This window comes from Pleuronectes platessa, chromosome 16 (assembly GCF_947347685.1).
Source record: "Pleuronectes platessa chromosome 16, fPlePla1.1, whole genome shotgun sequence".
Lineage (NCBI taxonomy): Eukaryota > Metazoa > Chordata > Actinopteri > Pleuronectiformes > Pleuronectidae > Pleuronectes > Pleuronectes platessa.
Window position 1 is genome coordinate 24,986,616 of NC_070641.1, and position 16,221 is coordinate 25,002,836.

Here is a 16,221-nt window from a genome sequence, read left to right on the forward strand (position 1 = left end):
TGACTGTATATAAAGACAATAAGTGACACTATATAAAGATGATCAGTGACTGTATATAAAGATGATCAGTGTGACTTGGGAGAATGCATCTTTAATTTTTGTATTTATGAATTTATTCATGTCCTCTCTCTCCCTTTGAGGTGAGGTGGTAAGTGTGGTCACCTGTGTGACGTCATCAGTACCGGGGTCTGAACGTATCACCGCAGATCAGCTGACTCAACACCATAGCAGGTCCCGCACGGCCCCGCAGCCCGCACAAACACACAGGCACAATAGACTAGGAGAACAATAGCTGTGCACTGCTCGTCCCGCACATGTGATGCATATGATGTGCGGGTCTAGCTCTGGCGGAAGGTTATTGCTCTGTGTTTTGACCCCCCCCCCCCCCCGGAATAAACGGAGAGGAACACGTTGTAACGTGCTGAGAGAGAGAGAGAGAGCGAGAAAGAGAGAGAGCGAGAGAGAGAGAGCGAGAGAGAGAGAGGTGAATGGGCACGACTCACTGCGCCCTGCACTTATCGATATTATCGATCAGTTCGATCATCGATACATTAAACCTGCAGGGGCTGCTAGCTTAGCGTGGGAGCTAATCGGGGCTCCAGAGGCTACCACGATGGGACGCGTGTGAAGCAGCCGCAGCTAACAGCAGCCTGGCGGAGAAAGGAACAAGGAAGCGGACGGCTAGCTGCGCTGCACCGAAGCTAACGTTGGCTAGCTGTTGGCTTATATTATTTCTAATGAACGACCGAGGAGCATGCGACCTGATCCGAGGAGGTGAGCACCTGAAACCGGGGAACCAGCGGGCAGGCGGGGTTCCCTGAGCCCCACCTGCCCGGCCGGGTGTTTCTGGAATTGGAGATAATGAAAGAGGAAGCGTACTGCGGGGAGGGGGAGCGGACAGCTAGCCTGCTAACACGCTAGCACCCGTAACGCTAGCCCTGCCCCCAGATACCCGCGTACCCGGGCACCTGTGGGGTGTGTGAGGGGGGGGGGCATTGACGGCGTGTAGAAACGTCCTCGCGGTCCGGTTCTCGATCCCTTCACTAAATAGAGCTTCACACTGACACGTTAGCTGCTAGCCGTTAGCTGTTAGCCGCTAGCAGTTCCAAGTGGTGCTAGATGCGCATCTTCATTATTGTCTTCAGGTCTGAGAGTTCAACTTTAAACGTGAAAAACTGCTGAAGCTTCTAAATGCTTGAAACGAGGAGTCGGTTCATTGATCGGTGATTTGTCGGTGAAACCGATCAGCAGCTGCACCGATCATCCATTAATCGATTTGCTCCTTTTTAAAGGCAAAGATGTAAAACGTGTGAAGGGAAGTGGTCACGTGACAGAGGTGAAGGCACCTGAACGTCTCGCTGTGGAATATTGATCCTGTCGATTGCTGATCAATCAATAGTAAACACAAATATTAATATGGATCAGTATTTTATTTGTAAACATCGTATTGTTATTACCACTGCTAACACAGCTTACAGCTCATTGTGTTTATTATTATGAATCAGCCTCATCAACTGATTAATAAGCTCCCGAGCAGACCGTGATCAGTTCTGGGTTCTGTCTCTCAAAGTCGGTTTGTGATCCAGGATCTGCTGCTTCTACATCTTGTTGATGTTTTACTGTGACCAACTAATCAGTCTGGTTCATGTTCCTCAGACTCTGACTCTTAAATTATAACAAAACTAGTTCTGTTTCTCAGACATTTTCAAGGCGATTAATCTGAAAACTAACCTGGTAGATTAATCAGTAATGAAAATGAATGTCCGTTACACCTGTTTGACCGACCGCTAACTAGAGCTCTTAAGGGTTAAACTGAATCCAGCTGCTTCATGTGTTTTCTCAGTTAACACGACATTACTTTTCATTTAGCTGACGCTTTTATCCAAAGCAACTTACAATAAGTGCATCAACTGAAGGAACAAACCCACAACAGAGGCGGTGGACTGGTGGCAGGAACTTGGACTGGTGGCAGAGAAGGTCTCTGGTTCGTCTCTGGTTCGACTCCACGGAGAAACAACAAGAAGACGAACCTGGATTGATCTGTCCAAACATCCAAGAGGATTCTCCCTACCTGCCCCTAGGGACAGTGCCCCTGAGCAAGGCACCTTACTCCCCCAACATCTGCTCCCCGGGCGCCGTACATGGCTGCTCACTGCTCTGTGTGTCCTGCACCAGATGGGTCAAAAGCAGAGGTTCCATGTCCCTTCCTGTATGAGTGTGTCTGTGTTTGGGACAAATAAATGCATCTTAATCTGCATCTTATCTTAAGCTTCCAAAGCCAAACTACAAAGTGCAACATGTACAAGCATCTAGACGATGGTTATTAGACATCATCTTCTTAACCGAGCTGTGACTTCAGTCTGGAGGACGATGAGGAGACTTTCTGTCCTGATGTCCACGTGGAGCTGGCTCCACCGTTTAGGAGCAGGGACAGGAAACGGTGGTGATGTTGTTGAGTGACAGCTGTCCCTCGCAGTGAGGGAGCAGCTGATTGGCCGATGCAGAGTGGACGGGCTGTGAGGTTTGACCATGTCCCGGATGTAGACTGGACCTGATCCGTTTCAAAACAAATTTAATTAATTTGTGTGATCAGTGTTGATTTTGTAAACAAAGTGTAAAACTGAGAAAAGTGAAAATAATTTGGTTCATTATGAAACATTGGAGATCAGAGGTCATAAGCTGAGTGGGCGGTCCTTCAGTCTGAAATATGCGGCAGGTGTCTGGGAACCTGCTGATGAGCAGGTATCAGGCTTCACTTGTAATAATGTGTTCTAACTCCGTCTTTCTGAGACAAGTTGAAGCTCATTCACAAAGTGCTCATGATGATCAGGTGACTGTTCATCATAGAATCACTGACTCATGTGTTTTTATGTTACTGATTAATTGATGATCAATAATGGAAACAATGATATGGCGCTGCTCTGTGATCACATGGTGACCGGTTTCCCTCTCTGATTGTGTTTGCAGCTGACTTGTTCGGGGATGTCGGGCAGTAAGGCACTGGGCGGGGGGGCGAGGCGCAGGCGGACGCGGTGCCGGCGCTGCCAGGCGTGCATGAGGACCGAGTGTGGAGAGTGTCACTTCTGTAAGGACATGAAGAAGTTCGGAGGGCCTGGTCGGATGAAGCAGTCCTGCCTCCTGAGACAGTGCACGGCTGTGAGTCCACACACACACACACACACACACGCACACTGATTTTTACCTTTCGTGTATTCGTGTCGATTCTTCAAATAGCTTCGACCCACAGCTGCATCCCAGCAGGCAACGATGCTGGGTTTCCATGGCAACCATCTCTGGATGGAGTCTAGAGTTGGCTTTGATCCATCGCAGTGGTTTTTCAGAGAGATGCTTTAACACACACACACACAGCTGTTCATATCATGTCTGTTGTTAGGTTATTTATGGGTCATTGTTTCATCTCAGAATATTAATATTACAGGGCTCCAGGCTGCGATCATTCCGTCGCAAATTTATAACTTTACACAGTCTGTGGCCAATTCTCTGGATTCTACCCAGAGGTCATTTCTGAAAATGGCTTCAGATGATGCACACTGGCGTCAGCAAGAGGCTTGAAAGAGGAAGTTCCTTGTTTACTTGTTTTGTTGGGGTTGTTCTGTAATGACGATAATTAGCCGACCACATATAGGTCAACATTTATCAGTTTTTTTGTTTGGTTTTAATGTTTTAAAAAGCACCACTGAAGTGTTTTTGTTAGCACTTAAAGCACCTTCTAAAGCCGTACTTCACCTTTTGACTTTGAAATAGAACCGCAAATTTCTGCAATTTAAATTGTCTATTTATTACCAAAACATGTATCTGTAAAATCTGTAAAACAGTTGGGAAATGGTAAAAATATGAAAGTGTTGCATGTCGCGGGTGCCGCTACATTTTGTGCTGGTGCCTCTCACATGTTCAGTGAGGAGCAGCAGAAGTTAGTCTGGAGCTCTTTAATCAAAAGAACAATCATAGTCCACAGTGTTTTAAAGTCCAGCTGACAAACTTCTTCACACAAAACATGTCTCTCTTTGTACGGCCGGTACTGATCCACCTGTCTCTCTCTCTCTCTCTCTCTCTCTCTCTCTCTCTCTCTCTCTCTCTCTCTCTCTCTGTCCTTGTAATTCCGGTACTGATCCACCTGTCTCTCTCTCTCTCTCTCTCTGTCCTTGTTATTCCGGTGCTGTGCCTGTCTCTCTCCCTTCAGCCCGTGCTGCCTCACACGGCGGTGTGCTTTGCATGTGGCGAGGCAGGGAAGGAGGACACTGTGGACTCGGAGGAGGAGAAGTTCAGCCTCTCTCTGATGGAGTGCACCATCTGTAATGAAATTATCCACCCAAGCTGCCTGAAGGTTGGTGATCAGGTCGAATCAATAATCAGGATCTTCGATCGTTTCTCTACGACTCTCAGACTGACGCTGTGTCTCCTCCTCAGATGGGGAAAGCCGAAGGTATCATTAACGACGAGATCCCAAACTGCTGGGAGTGTCCCAAATGCCACAAGGAGGGCAAGACCAGTAAGGTGGGTCAGACCAGGGTGCTGTACTGGGGTACCAGTACTCTGGGTCCCGGACTCGGGGACCCCTTTCCCACGGCAATGCAATACAGTGACTGATCTCAAACTGGTTCTTTGTGTTGTGATGGCCAAAGAAATGTCTCATGGCCAGAAATAACTTTGGTACACTTCTCTAAAGAGAGAAGTGCTTGCACAAAGGGCTGGGGGCGGGTTTATCATGACCAACAAGACCAGTAAGACCAAAACATTGTGAGAACCAGTTTCTAAGTCTAAACCTGTACAAATGTTATAAACCCGTGAGAGCCATACTTGAGAAGAAATACAGTCCTCCTCCATTGGTTATGTTGTGCTTGAAGTCTAGTGTGGCTGAGAATGAAAAACTGTGATGTAAAGACGTAGCTCTAAATCCTGGAAATCACTTGCTCTTAGTAAAAGTTTAAAAGTTGAACCAACTTCAAACCAGACCTAGATTAGATCCACCTCGTCAAAAAGGGTTCAGAACTGAGGGACTAGGACTCAGGGTATATAGGCATATTTATTTCACACTCTTTTATTTATTTATTTTCTCAATGTATTAACTCTTCATTTTATCCTCGGCACCATTGTAAATGAGGGTCTTATTCCTCAATGTGTTTTCCGAGGCTTAAATAAATAATCAATCAATCAATCAATCAGGGACCAGGAAACTTTTAACGGCATCAGTGCAGCATGGACTGACCTGTGTCTGTCTCCAGGACCAGGCCGATGGCTCAGGGAAGCGGCGACTGGATAACGGGGAGGTGGGCCGTTGGAAACTCACAGATGAGCCGCCCCCTAAAAAGAAAGCCCCTCCCTCCCTGGAGGAGGGGGGGAGGACAGCGGAGGGGGGCCACAAGAGGAAGAAGGAGAAGGAGCTGCCTCAGGACAGCGGAGCCAAGAAGAAGGTGGATTTCAATGTATTTACACAGGACATGTTGTTGTTTAGTCAGACGTCACATATTTTACAGAATAAACATTCATGTTTATATTTTACATAAATAAGTTTGATTTCTTAATTCAAGTTCTATATATTTTTAATTTTTATTCATGATAACGTCTTTGGTCAAAGTGTAAAATATCAAACTAATTTCATAATTACATTTGAGAAATCAATGATTATTTTATTTTGATAATGAGCACATAGATAATAATCCAAAGTAGTGGAGCTTCACAGAAAAAGTCCTCCAGCTGTAGGAGACACAGAGGACTTTTATTGTGAAGGGTGGTGACCTCTGACCTTCTGTCTGTTTCTGTCCAGATGAAAGCTGCCCATGAGAAACGCCTGAAAAAGGTACGAAGGCTTGGATCCCATGTTTCTGTGAGATGTGACGGACTGAAGTTCATGTCCAGGGCATCTTCAGTTTAACCTTTTCTCAGGGCACTGGTCGAACACCACGTGTTATGAGATGAGACCGAGAGAGACTGTGATTAACACCTGCTGTGGCCACATCCTGATCGGAATCTTTTCTTTTCAGAAACCCAAACAGGAAGTGGTGGAGTCTAATGGTCCCACATCATCAGCTGGTGGATTTCAGGGCTCCTCCTCTTCCTCTTCGTCTTCTCAACCTGGTGGTGGGGGGGGAGCAGGGGGGGTTTCGAGTGCGGACCAGCGGACGCATCACAGAGAGAAACTTGAACGTTTTAAGAGGATGTGTCTGCTGGAGCGTCGGCCCGAGTCCTCCTCTTCCTCTTCTTCCAGTTCTGAGTCGGACTCCGAGTCGGACTCTGACGATTCCCTTAGGGAGGAGCAAGGTGGAGGCTCCTCGCCATCGTCGTCCTCCCCGGCCCCGCCTCCTCCGATTGTCTATGGCAACAGCAGTGGGGGCCGGGTGGAGAGGGAGAGGAGTCGTAGCGAGCGGGAGAGAGAGAGAGAGAGGGAGAGGGAGAGACGTCTGGCCGAGCTGGGCTTCAGTGCCAGTGAGGAGTCGGAGGGGGAGGGAGGGAGGGGTGAGGAGGAGGAGGAGTTGGAGGTGGGGGGGGGGAGGGGGAGACAAGACACGGCGGAGAGGGGGAGGAGATGGGGGGTTACCTCCAAGAGGACGGAAAGGAGGGCAGCTGGATGGAGAGGACGAGGACACGCCCACATCAGAAAGGACCAGGAAAAACTCCTCCTCCCTCCCCCCACCCTCACCCCTCTCATCCAATCAGATGCCTCCATCCTCGCAGCATGACGGGTTCACGGGGAGGCAGCGGACCAATGGGCAGGAGGCGCGCAACGGACGGACAAGAGGTGGGACGGGAGGGGTGAGGGAGGGAGGTGAGAAGGAGAACGCCAGCGGGATTTTGACCAATCACAGACATGGGGGGGGAGGAGGGGGTGGCACCAAGGGAAGTGGGAGTCGTGGCAACAAGATCCGTAGCAACAGCAAGAACCAGATGTCCAGAAACAACATTTCCTCCTCGACCAATGGGGGAGGGGGGGCGGGCCCCGGGGGAGGCGGCTTGATGATGTCAACAATGGCTGCGTCCCCCTGCTCCCAGCCATCACGTCTCGCCCCTCGCTCTCAGATGATGAAGCGCAGCCCCCCGGCCGTGCCCTCGCCCCCCCGACCTGTTCAGATGGAGAGACACCTGGTGCGCCCCCCCCCCCACCTGCCCAGAGCCCAGCTGTTTGCCTCTGGACGGCGGAGTGTCGCACATCGGGACCCGGGATGTCTGGCTCCGAGTCTTCACCTCCCTGAGCCACCGGGAGCTCTGCGTCTGCATGAGGGTGTGTCGCACCTGGAGCCGCTGGTGAGTCCCGCCCACCTGACACACAGGCTCCTCCCACACTGCTGCACCTGAAATCATGTCACGTGACTGGTCACGTCCACCGGCCATGTGACGTAAACAGGAAGTAGATGTTTCCTCTGCACCTGGCTGCTTAGTAACAGAGGAACATTGACCGTGAAGAGTCACTGACAGGAAGTGCTACTGACAGGAAGTGCTACTGACAGGAAGTGCTACTGACAGGAAGTGCTACTGACAGGAAGTGCTACTGACAGGAAGTGCTACTGACAGGAGGTGTCACTGACAGGAGGTGTCACTGACAGGAGGTGTCACTGACAGGAAGTGTCACTGACAGGAAGTGTCACTGACAGGAAGTGTCACTGACAGGAAGTGTCACTGACAGGAGGTGTTACTGACAGGAGGTGTTACTGACAGGAGGTGTCACTGACTGGAGGTGTCACTGACAGGAAGTGTTACTGACAGGAGGTGTTACTGACAGGAAGTGTTACTGACAGGAAGTGTCACTGACTGGAGGTGTAACTGACAGGAAGTGTTACTGACAGGAAGTGTTACTGACAGGAGGTGTTACTGACAGGAAGTGTCACTGACTGGAGGTGTAACTGACAGGAAGTGTTACTGACAGGAGGTGTTACTGACAGGAGGTGTTACTGACAGGAAGTGTCACTGACTGGAGGTGTAACTGACAGGAAGTGTTACTGACAGGAGGTGTTACTGACAGGAGGTGTTACTGACAGGAGGTGTTACTGACAGGAAGTGTCACTGACTGGAGGTGTAACTGACAGGAAGTGTTACTGACAGGAAGTGTTACTGACAGGAAGTGTTACTGACAGGAAGTGTTACTGACAGGAGGTGTTACTGACAGGAAGTGTTACTGACAGGAAGTGTCACTGACTGGAGGTGTAACTGACAGGAAGTGTTACTGACAGGAAGTGTTACTGACAGGAGGTGTTACTGACAGGAAGTGTCACTGACTGGAGGTGTAACTGACAGGAAGTGTTACTGACAGGAGGTGTTACTGACAGGAGGTGTTACTGACAGGAAGTGTCACTGACTGGAGGTGTAACTGACAGGAAGTGTTACTGACAGGAGGTGTTACTGACAGGAGGTGTTACTGACAGGAGGTGTTACTGACAGGAGGTGTTACTGACAGGAGGTGTTACTGACAGGAGGTGTTACTGACAGGAAGTGTCACTGACTGGAGGTGTAACTGACAGGAAGTGTCACTGACTGGAGGTGTAACTGACTGTCACTGACAGGAAGTGTCACTGACAGGAAATGTTACTGACAGGAAGTGTCACTGACTGGAGGTGTAACTGACTGGAGGTGTAACTGACAGGAAGTGTCACTGACTGGAGGTGTAACTGACTGTCACTGCCAGGAAGTGTCACTGCCAGGAAGTGTCACTGCCAGGAAGTGTCACTGCCAGGAAGTGTTACTGACAGGAAGTGTAACTGCCAGGAGGTGTAACTGCCAGGAGGTGTAACTGCCAGGAGGTGTAACTGCCAGGAGGTGTAACTGCCAGGAGGTGTTACTGACAGGAAGTGTCACTGACTGGAAGTGTTACTGACCTGTACTTGTAACTGAGAGGACTTGTAACTGAGAGGACTTGTAACTGACAGGACTTGTAACTGACAGGACTTGTAACTGACAGGACTTGTAACTGACAGGAGTTGTAACTGACAGGGAGTGTTACTGACAGGAAGTGTTACTGACAGGAAGTGTTACTGACAGGAAGTGTTACTGACAGGAGGTGTTACTGACAGGAGGTGTTACTGACAGGAAGTGTCACTGACTGGAAGTGTTACTGACCTGTACTTGTAACTGAGAGGACTTGTAACTGAGAGGACTTGTAACTGACAGGACTTGTAACTGACAGGACTTGTAACTGACAGGACTTGTAACTGACAGGGAGTGTTGCTGACAGGAAGTGTTACTGACAGGAAGTGTCACTGACAGGGAGTGTTACTGACAGGAAGTGTTACTGACAGGAGGTGTTACTGACAGGAGGTGTTACTGACAGGAGGTGTCACTGACTGGAGGTGTAACTGACTGTCACTGACAGGAGGTGTTACTGACAGGAGGTGTTACTGACAGGAAGTGTCACTGACTGGAGGTGTAACTGACAGGAAGTGTAACTGACTGTCACTGACAGGAGGTGTTACTGACAGGAGGTGTTACTGACATGAGGTGTTACTGACAGGAAGTGTCACTGACTGGAGGTGTAACTGACTGTCACTGACAGGAGGTGTTACTGACAGGAGGTGTCACTGACTGGAGGTGTAACTGACTGTCACTGACAGGAGGTGTTACTGACAGGAGGTGTCACTGACTGGAGGTGTAACTGACTGTCACTGACAGGAGGTGTTACTGACAGGAGGTGTCACTGACTGGAGGTGTAACTGACTGTCACTGACAGGAGGTGTTACTGACAGGAGGTGTCACTGACTGGAGGTGTAACTGACTGTCACTGACAGGAGGTGTCACTGACAGGAGGTGTCACTGACTGGAGGTGTAACTGACTGTCACTGACAGGAGGTGTTACTGACAGGAAGTGTCACTGACTGGAAGTGTTACTGACAGGAGGTGTTACTGACCTGTACTTGTAACTGAGAGGACTTGTAACTGACAGGACTTGTAACTGACAGGGAGTGTTACTGACAGGGAGTGTTACTGACAGGAAGTGTTACTGACGGGACGTATCACTGATGGGACGTATCACTGACTGGAGGTGTCACTGACTGGAGGTGTCACTGACTGGAGGTGTCACTGACAGGAAGTGTTACTGCCAGGAAGTGTTACTGCCAGGAGGTGTTACTGCCAGGAGGTGTTACTGACAGGAGGTGTCACTGACTGGAGGTGTCACTGACTGTCACTGACAGGAGGTGTTACTGACAGGAGGTGTTACTGACAGGAAGTGTCACTGACTGGAAGTGTTACTGACAGGAGGTGTTACTGACCTGTACTTGTAACTGAGAGGACTTGTAACTGACAGGACTTGTAACTGACAGGGAGTGTTACTGACAGGGAGTGTTACTGACAGGAAGTGTTACTGACAGGAAGTGTCACTGACAGGACGTATCACTGACTGGAGGTGTCACTGACTGGAGGTGTCACTGACTGGAGGTGTCACTGACAGGAAGTGTGACTGACAGGAAGTGTCACTGACAGGAAGTGTCACTGACAGGAGTTGTAACTGACAGGAGTTGTAACTGACAGGAGGCGTTACTGACAGGAGGCGTTACTGACAGGAGGCGTTACTGACTGGAGGTGTCACTGACTGGAGGTGTCACTGACAGGAAGTGTGACTGACAGGAAGTGTCACTGACAGGAAGTGTAACTGACAGGAGTTGTAACTGACAGGAGGCGTTACTGACAGGAGGCGTTACTGACTGGAGGCGTCACTGACTGGAGGCGTAACTGACAGGCGGTGCTACTGACAGGCGGTGTAACTGACAGGCGGTGTAACTGACTTGAGGTGTAACTGACTGTCACTGACAGGAAGTATAACTGCCAGGAAGTGTTACTGACCAAGTCATGTGACTGATGAGAACCAATCAGGAAGAGAACGTCTGCGTCATCGTTTACAAAAGTCTCAGTTTCTGTTCAGACTAAAACACAAACCCAGAGTTTTCAAACTAAAGCGAGACCAGTTCAAACCAGTCTCTGATCCTGAGACCAGTTCAAACCAGTCCAAAAGGTGTCAGTGTGGGTGGAGCCTGAGTAATGTCTGTACATTATGATGTCACAATATGTTGGAAGTAAACAACCACATGGTTTTTCAGGATGTCTTTCACAATAAAAGCGCAACATATTAAACTGGTCAAATCACATGAATCAAAGTTTTATATTGTGACTAATAAAGGTCAGGTGACATCGTTCACACGTCCTGCTTACAGACCTGTCAGCATCTCCACGTTAAACACTTGTTGTGTGTCTGTGTCCATCAGGTGCTGCGACAAGAGGTTGTGGACTCAGATCGACCTGAGCCATCAGCGCTCCATCACCCCCCCTATGCTGAGTGGTATCATCCGCCGCCAGCCCGTCTCCCTCAACCTGGGATATACCAACATCTCCAAGAAACAGCTGATGTGGCTCATCAACCGCCTGCAAGGTGTGTGTGTGTGTGTGTGTGTGTGTGTGTGTGTGTGTGTGTGTGTGTGTGTGTGTGTGTGTGTGTGTGTGTGTGTGTGTGTGTGTGTGTGTGTGTGTGTGTGTGTGTGTGTGTGTGTGTGTGTGTGTGTGTGTGTGTGTGTGTGTGTGTGTCTCCCCTTCCTCTCTCAGTCTAACCTGTGTGTGTGTGTATCTCACATGCGTGTGCAGGTCTGTTGGAGCTGAACGTGTGTGGTTGTGCGTGGCCGGTGGTGTCGGCGTTGTGTCAGGCTGTGTGTCCCTGTCTGAGGCTTCTGGATCTGAGCCGAGTGGAGGACCTGAAGGACTCGCACCTGAGAGAGCTGCTTGCCCCCCCACCTGACACCAGGACAGGTGAGACGCACATGCCGTCACATGACAGGAAGTCACACATGAAGCATTGATGACGCATATTTTCACTGAAGTGAAAGTCATTTTTGTGTGGTTTCAATATCTAATTAAATGAGAGAATTTAACCTTTATTAAAGATATTTCATATAATTCTATATTTCGAATGAAATCTTTAAATTCAACTCATTTTGAAAAGGTTTAATGTGTTAATGAAGAGCATGTTCTTTTATTTCTGCTGGTATCACCTAAAATGATCAAATACATCGGTCTTACACGCTGCGCTCTGATTGGTCGATCAGCTCACGGGGAGACCAGAGCAGGACGCTTCCAGAATGTGACGGAGCTGCGATTGGCCGGTTTGGATCTGACGGACGCGTCGTCTCGTCTGCTGGTGCGTTACGTCCCTCACCTGGTCCGGTTAGACCTGAGTCAGTGTGGGAACATCACAGACCAGACAGTCCTCACCCTCACCTCCCCCATCTCCCCCCTGAGAGAGAGCCTCACCCACATCAACCTGGCAGGTGATTCAAACCAGACTCATCTGATCCGACCTTCAAATCACTGAAGCTCCAATGTTATCCATACTTAATTACTGAGTAGTTATTTTCATTTATTCTACAGTTACTATATTTACAGAATTTTACAGTTAGTCTAATTATTTAACAATTTACATTTATATTTAATTAAAATGTTTCCAGTAGACTATGGTTAATTGTTTTAGTTATTTTTCCAAGGTGTTGTTGACGGAAGCACTTGACTGGTGTGTGTGTGTGTGTGTGTGTGTGTTTCAGGTTGTGTTAAAGTGACAGAGCAGTGCGTCTCGTTGTTGCGTCGCTGCTCGTCCCTGCAGACGGTCGACCTTCGCTCCTGCTCGCTCCTCTCATCTGAGACTGGACAGTTGCTCTCCTTCCCCTCCCACAACTCCTCCTCCTCTTCCTCTGCCACAGTCGCTTCCTCGTCCTCCTGCCCTCCTGAAGACAGAACGCTGATGAAGAACAGTTAAAGTCCACGCCTCCTGACCGCCCGACCCCCCACCTCCTTACACTACAGACAGAGGAGGAGCAAGAGGAGGAGGATATATTTTTGCGATGACATTGTGGGTCATAGTAAAACAATAGAAACTCTGAGCATGTACATATTTGTTCTCTGTATAATTCTGGCTGTGTGTAAATATCTGTAGTTTACTGTAAATGACCTTTAACCTTTGGACCCAACACACTCCATCTATCCTTCCTTCCGTCCACCCTGCGACCAATCGTCACACTGATGCCCCCCCCCCCCCCCCCCCCGACACGCCCCCACAGGAAGTGAGGGTTGTAGGTTGGGGACCATATCGACTTATAGAAAAGTTGCAGCTAACAGTTTCCCTCCGCTTCCAGTGTTTGTGCTAAGCTAGGCTATCTTCAGATCTGGTGCAGTTAAATGAGCGGATGAATCACATTCAGACGATCCTGATGTGTCGCACCTCAGGTTCCTGTCAATCATGTCGCTATCACGTGATGTCACCAAGCCTCATGCTGACAGGCGGGCGGTTCTGTCCGAGCTGCTCCGTGAGGCGATAACCTGACTCCCCGAGTTCAGGTGGAACTGGCCAACGAGTTTAAATGGCATCAATCCCATTTTGATTTCAAAGGAAATTGACCAATCGAATGAGAGACTTGGCACGTAGCAATGGTCCCTGACTGGCCGCTCACTGGGGAGGGCGTGGTTGAGAGGCTGCCACCAGGGGGCGCCTGTATGCCTGTGGTGGATGTTGTTATGTCAGTGTTTCCTGCAGCTTCAGAAATGATGTACATACGAAAGTTTAGACAAGTTTATAGAACAAAAGTATCAAACCTGTCGGATGCGACACGTCGCCGAGTCAAACGCATTTATTCATCAATGTACCTCATCACGTCCACCATCCAATCAGAGGCTGAGCTGCTGTGTGTGTGTGTGTGTGTGTGTGTGTGTGTGTGTGTGTGTGTGTGTGTGTGTGTGTGTGTGTGTGTGTGTGTGTGTGTGTGTGTGTGTGTGTGTGTGTGTGTGTGTGTGTGTGTGTGTGTGTGTGTGTGTGTGTGCACACATGCAGTACGAGCAGGAGTTCAAATCATAAGAAGGGACTGCGCTTTATTTCGATTGGACCCTCCTCACCTGCGTCCCATAGTCAACTTTCACAAGGTAAAGCATACTCTTCCAAGCTCCGCCCACACTGACAAATTATATTTTTAACGCTGTTTTGTTTCAGTCAGAAACTGAGACTTCGGTAAACGATGACGCAGACGTTCTCTTCCTGCTTGGTTCTCATCAGTCACATGACTTGACTACTAGCGGTGAACACGAAGTGTCAGTAACAGTTCCTGTCAGTAGCACTTCCTGTCAGTAGCACTTCCTGTCAGTAACACTTCCTGTCGGTAGCAGTTCCACCTCGTCGTCCCTGCTCTGACTCGTCACCTTCACTGTTCCTCCTTCAGAGGAGTTTCTGTTACTAAGCAAACACCTGCTGAGGAGACATCTACTTCCTGTTTACATCACATGAACAGTCATGTGATGTGTGTTTTCAGGTCTGTGCTGCGTCAGAGATGATTGCTGATGCGTAGCTGAAACTCGGTGTGGACGTAGCCTGAATGCTCTTGTTTCACATTGAGGAAGGTTAGCGCCCCCGTGTGGTCAACGGATCTGAACTTATTCTGCACTTGTGAAAAAACGTTTTCCCTGTGCTGGGCCAGTTCCTTTAAACGGCTGGCTGGCTGGGGGGGGGGGGTCAGGTGATGTTTGGTTCAAGGTGTTTTTCTTTGTGTGTGTGTGTGTGTGTGTGTGTGTGTGTGTGTGTGTGTGTGTGTGTGCGTTTGAATCTGAGCCTCTACGTCTTCAACATTCGCCTCAATTGTTCATGTTTGTTCTTTGTTTACATCAGCTCTGTTTCCTCCGATCAGATTCTTCATCATTGATTTGGTGATTGATTGTTTTTTCTCAGGAGTTTTTTTTTCTTCTTCACGTCAGGTTTTATTTATTTTCGTGCCACGTCAGCTTCCATCCTGCTGAGTCTGAACTTTGTTTCACGGTCGTCACTCGTAAAGAATTTTTCGCCATCTGTTTTCTACTTGATGACATCACTTCCTGTTTCGCTGCAATCTTCAGGTTGTGTTTATCTGTGGAAGGCGATTCTGCCAGGTAAAAAAACAACAAACAAAATCGAATTATTGTTGTGATGCTTTAAAGTATGAAAAGGGGGAGAAACAGGAATTCAGATGTTTCATAGACGCCCGGATGTTTGTGGCGCGATGGAAACTGAGTCATGGTGATCACGGCTGTTTAAATGTGACGGCGTCATGGGCTACAGTCACCAACTAAACAATAGTCTCCCTCTGCTGGCCAACATAATAGTTAGCTGAGGCTACGTTAGCCTCGTTGTTGCACCACCTCCGCTGCTCTGTCATCAGACCGAAACTCAACAAAACATTAAGATGAATTATATTGAGTGATCAAATGGGAAAATGGAAGCTATTTTGAGACCTGTGTTGCTAGTGTATTAGCAGTTCTGGCTAACAAGCTAACATGCAAACAACACAGATTGTTACCAGGCCTGAGATGATCGGTTGATCAATTGTTTTGTAAACAAAGTGAAATTGAATCGATGACCACTTTGATAATTGATCAACTGTTAATGTGTTTATTCCAAAAACTTTTTGGGATGCTGTTGTCAGTTGATTTAGTTTATTCTGCTCTGTTTAAAGTAAAAGCTTCACACTGTCAGTAGTTATTGTTCATTTTATAATGGTCATCAAAGATCACGGAACACAGGGACCCCTGGTGGTCATCTGCAAAATAACCTCCATAGATAAGAGACTCCCACAATCTGTCGTCTGATTCGGGGATGTGGGACTTTCACATGGGGGGAGCACAGGGCCTGTGGCGGTTCCATGTCGCCCTGAGGTCGAACATGGTAAAGAAGCAGCAGGTCGGTGTTGACGTGGGACGTAGTCCATGAATCGACCGTGTCGACGCCATGTTGTGCCATAAACTCACCAGATCCACTTGTCACAGTGTAAACCTGTAAATGGGTCAGTTTTTATTTTTGTATTCTGTTGTGATTTATTTTTTTACTGTAATGTTTCGCTCTGTCCCGCCGATGATGCTTCACGTTTCACCTAGCAACAAGTGAGGAGATCAAATCGGATTGGACAATAATCTCTGACTCCTGAAAGCTCTTATCCAATCAGATGTCTGACATATCTTAGTAAAAAGTGAGTGGGTGTTTTAAAGATGCACTGGATCATCATCACGGTTTGCCAAATGTACTTTTTGTTGTGAAAATGGGCATATTAACGTTTGTTACTTTGTTTTGTTCCTTTTTCTTCTTTGTCTCGATTCTTCTGTTGTTGATGAAAAAATGAAGAAGTTGAACAAAAAGTAAAAAGAGACAAAAAGAGAAACTCAAGGCAGCTACGTACGAGAGACTACTGTAAAACCACCGACCAATAAAGAAGCAATGGTTTGTTTTTA

At 48.2% G+C, this 16,221-nt stretch overlaps 1 protein-coding gene across 1 annotated transcript; it reads left to right on the plus strand.

Moving 5' to 3' along the window:
• The first annotated feature begins 405 nt into the window (after window positions 1-405).
• Window positions 406-16,221, plus strand: zgc:158376 (uncharacterized protein LOC100101643 homolog). Its single transcript, XM_053442497.1, is given in 13 exon segments — window positions 406-774; window positions 2,968-3,156; window positions 4,202-4,345; window positions 4,429-4,515; window positions 5,244-5,432; window positions 5,786-5,818; window positions 6,003-6,499; window positions 6,501-7,107; window positions 7,109-7,260; window positions 11,205-11,368; window positions 11,578-11,739; window positions 12,036-12,257; window positions 12,528-16,221. Coding segments are annotated over 12 exon segments (2,643 nt in total). The 5' UTR covers window positions 406-774; window positions 2,968-2,982; the 3' UTR covers window positions 12,740-16,221.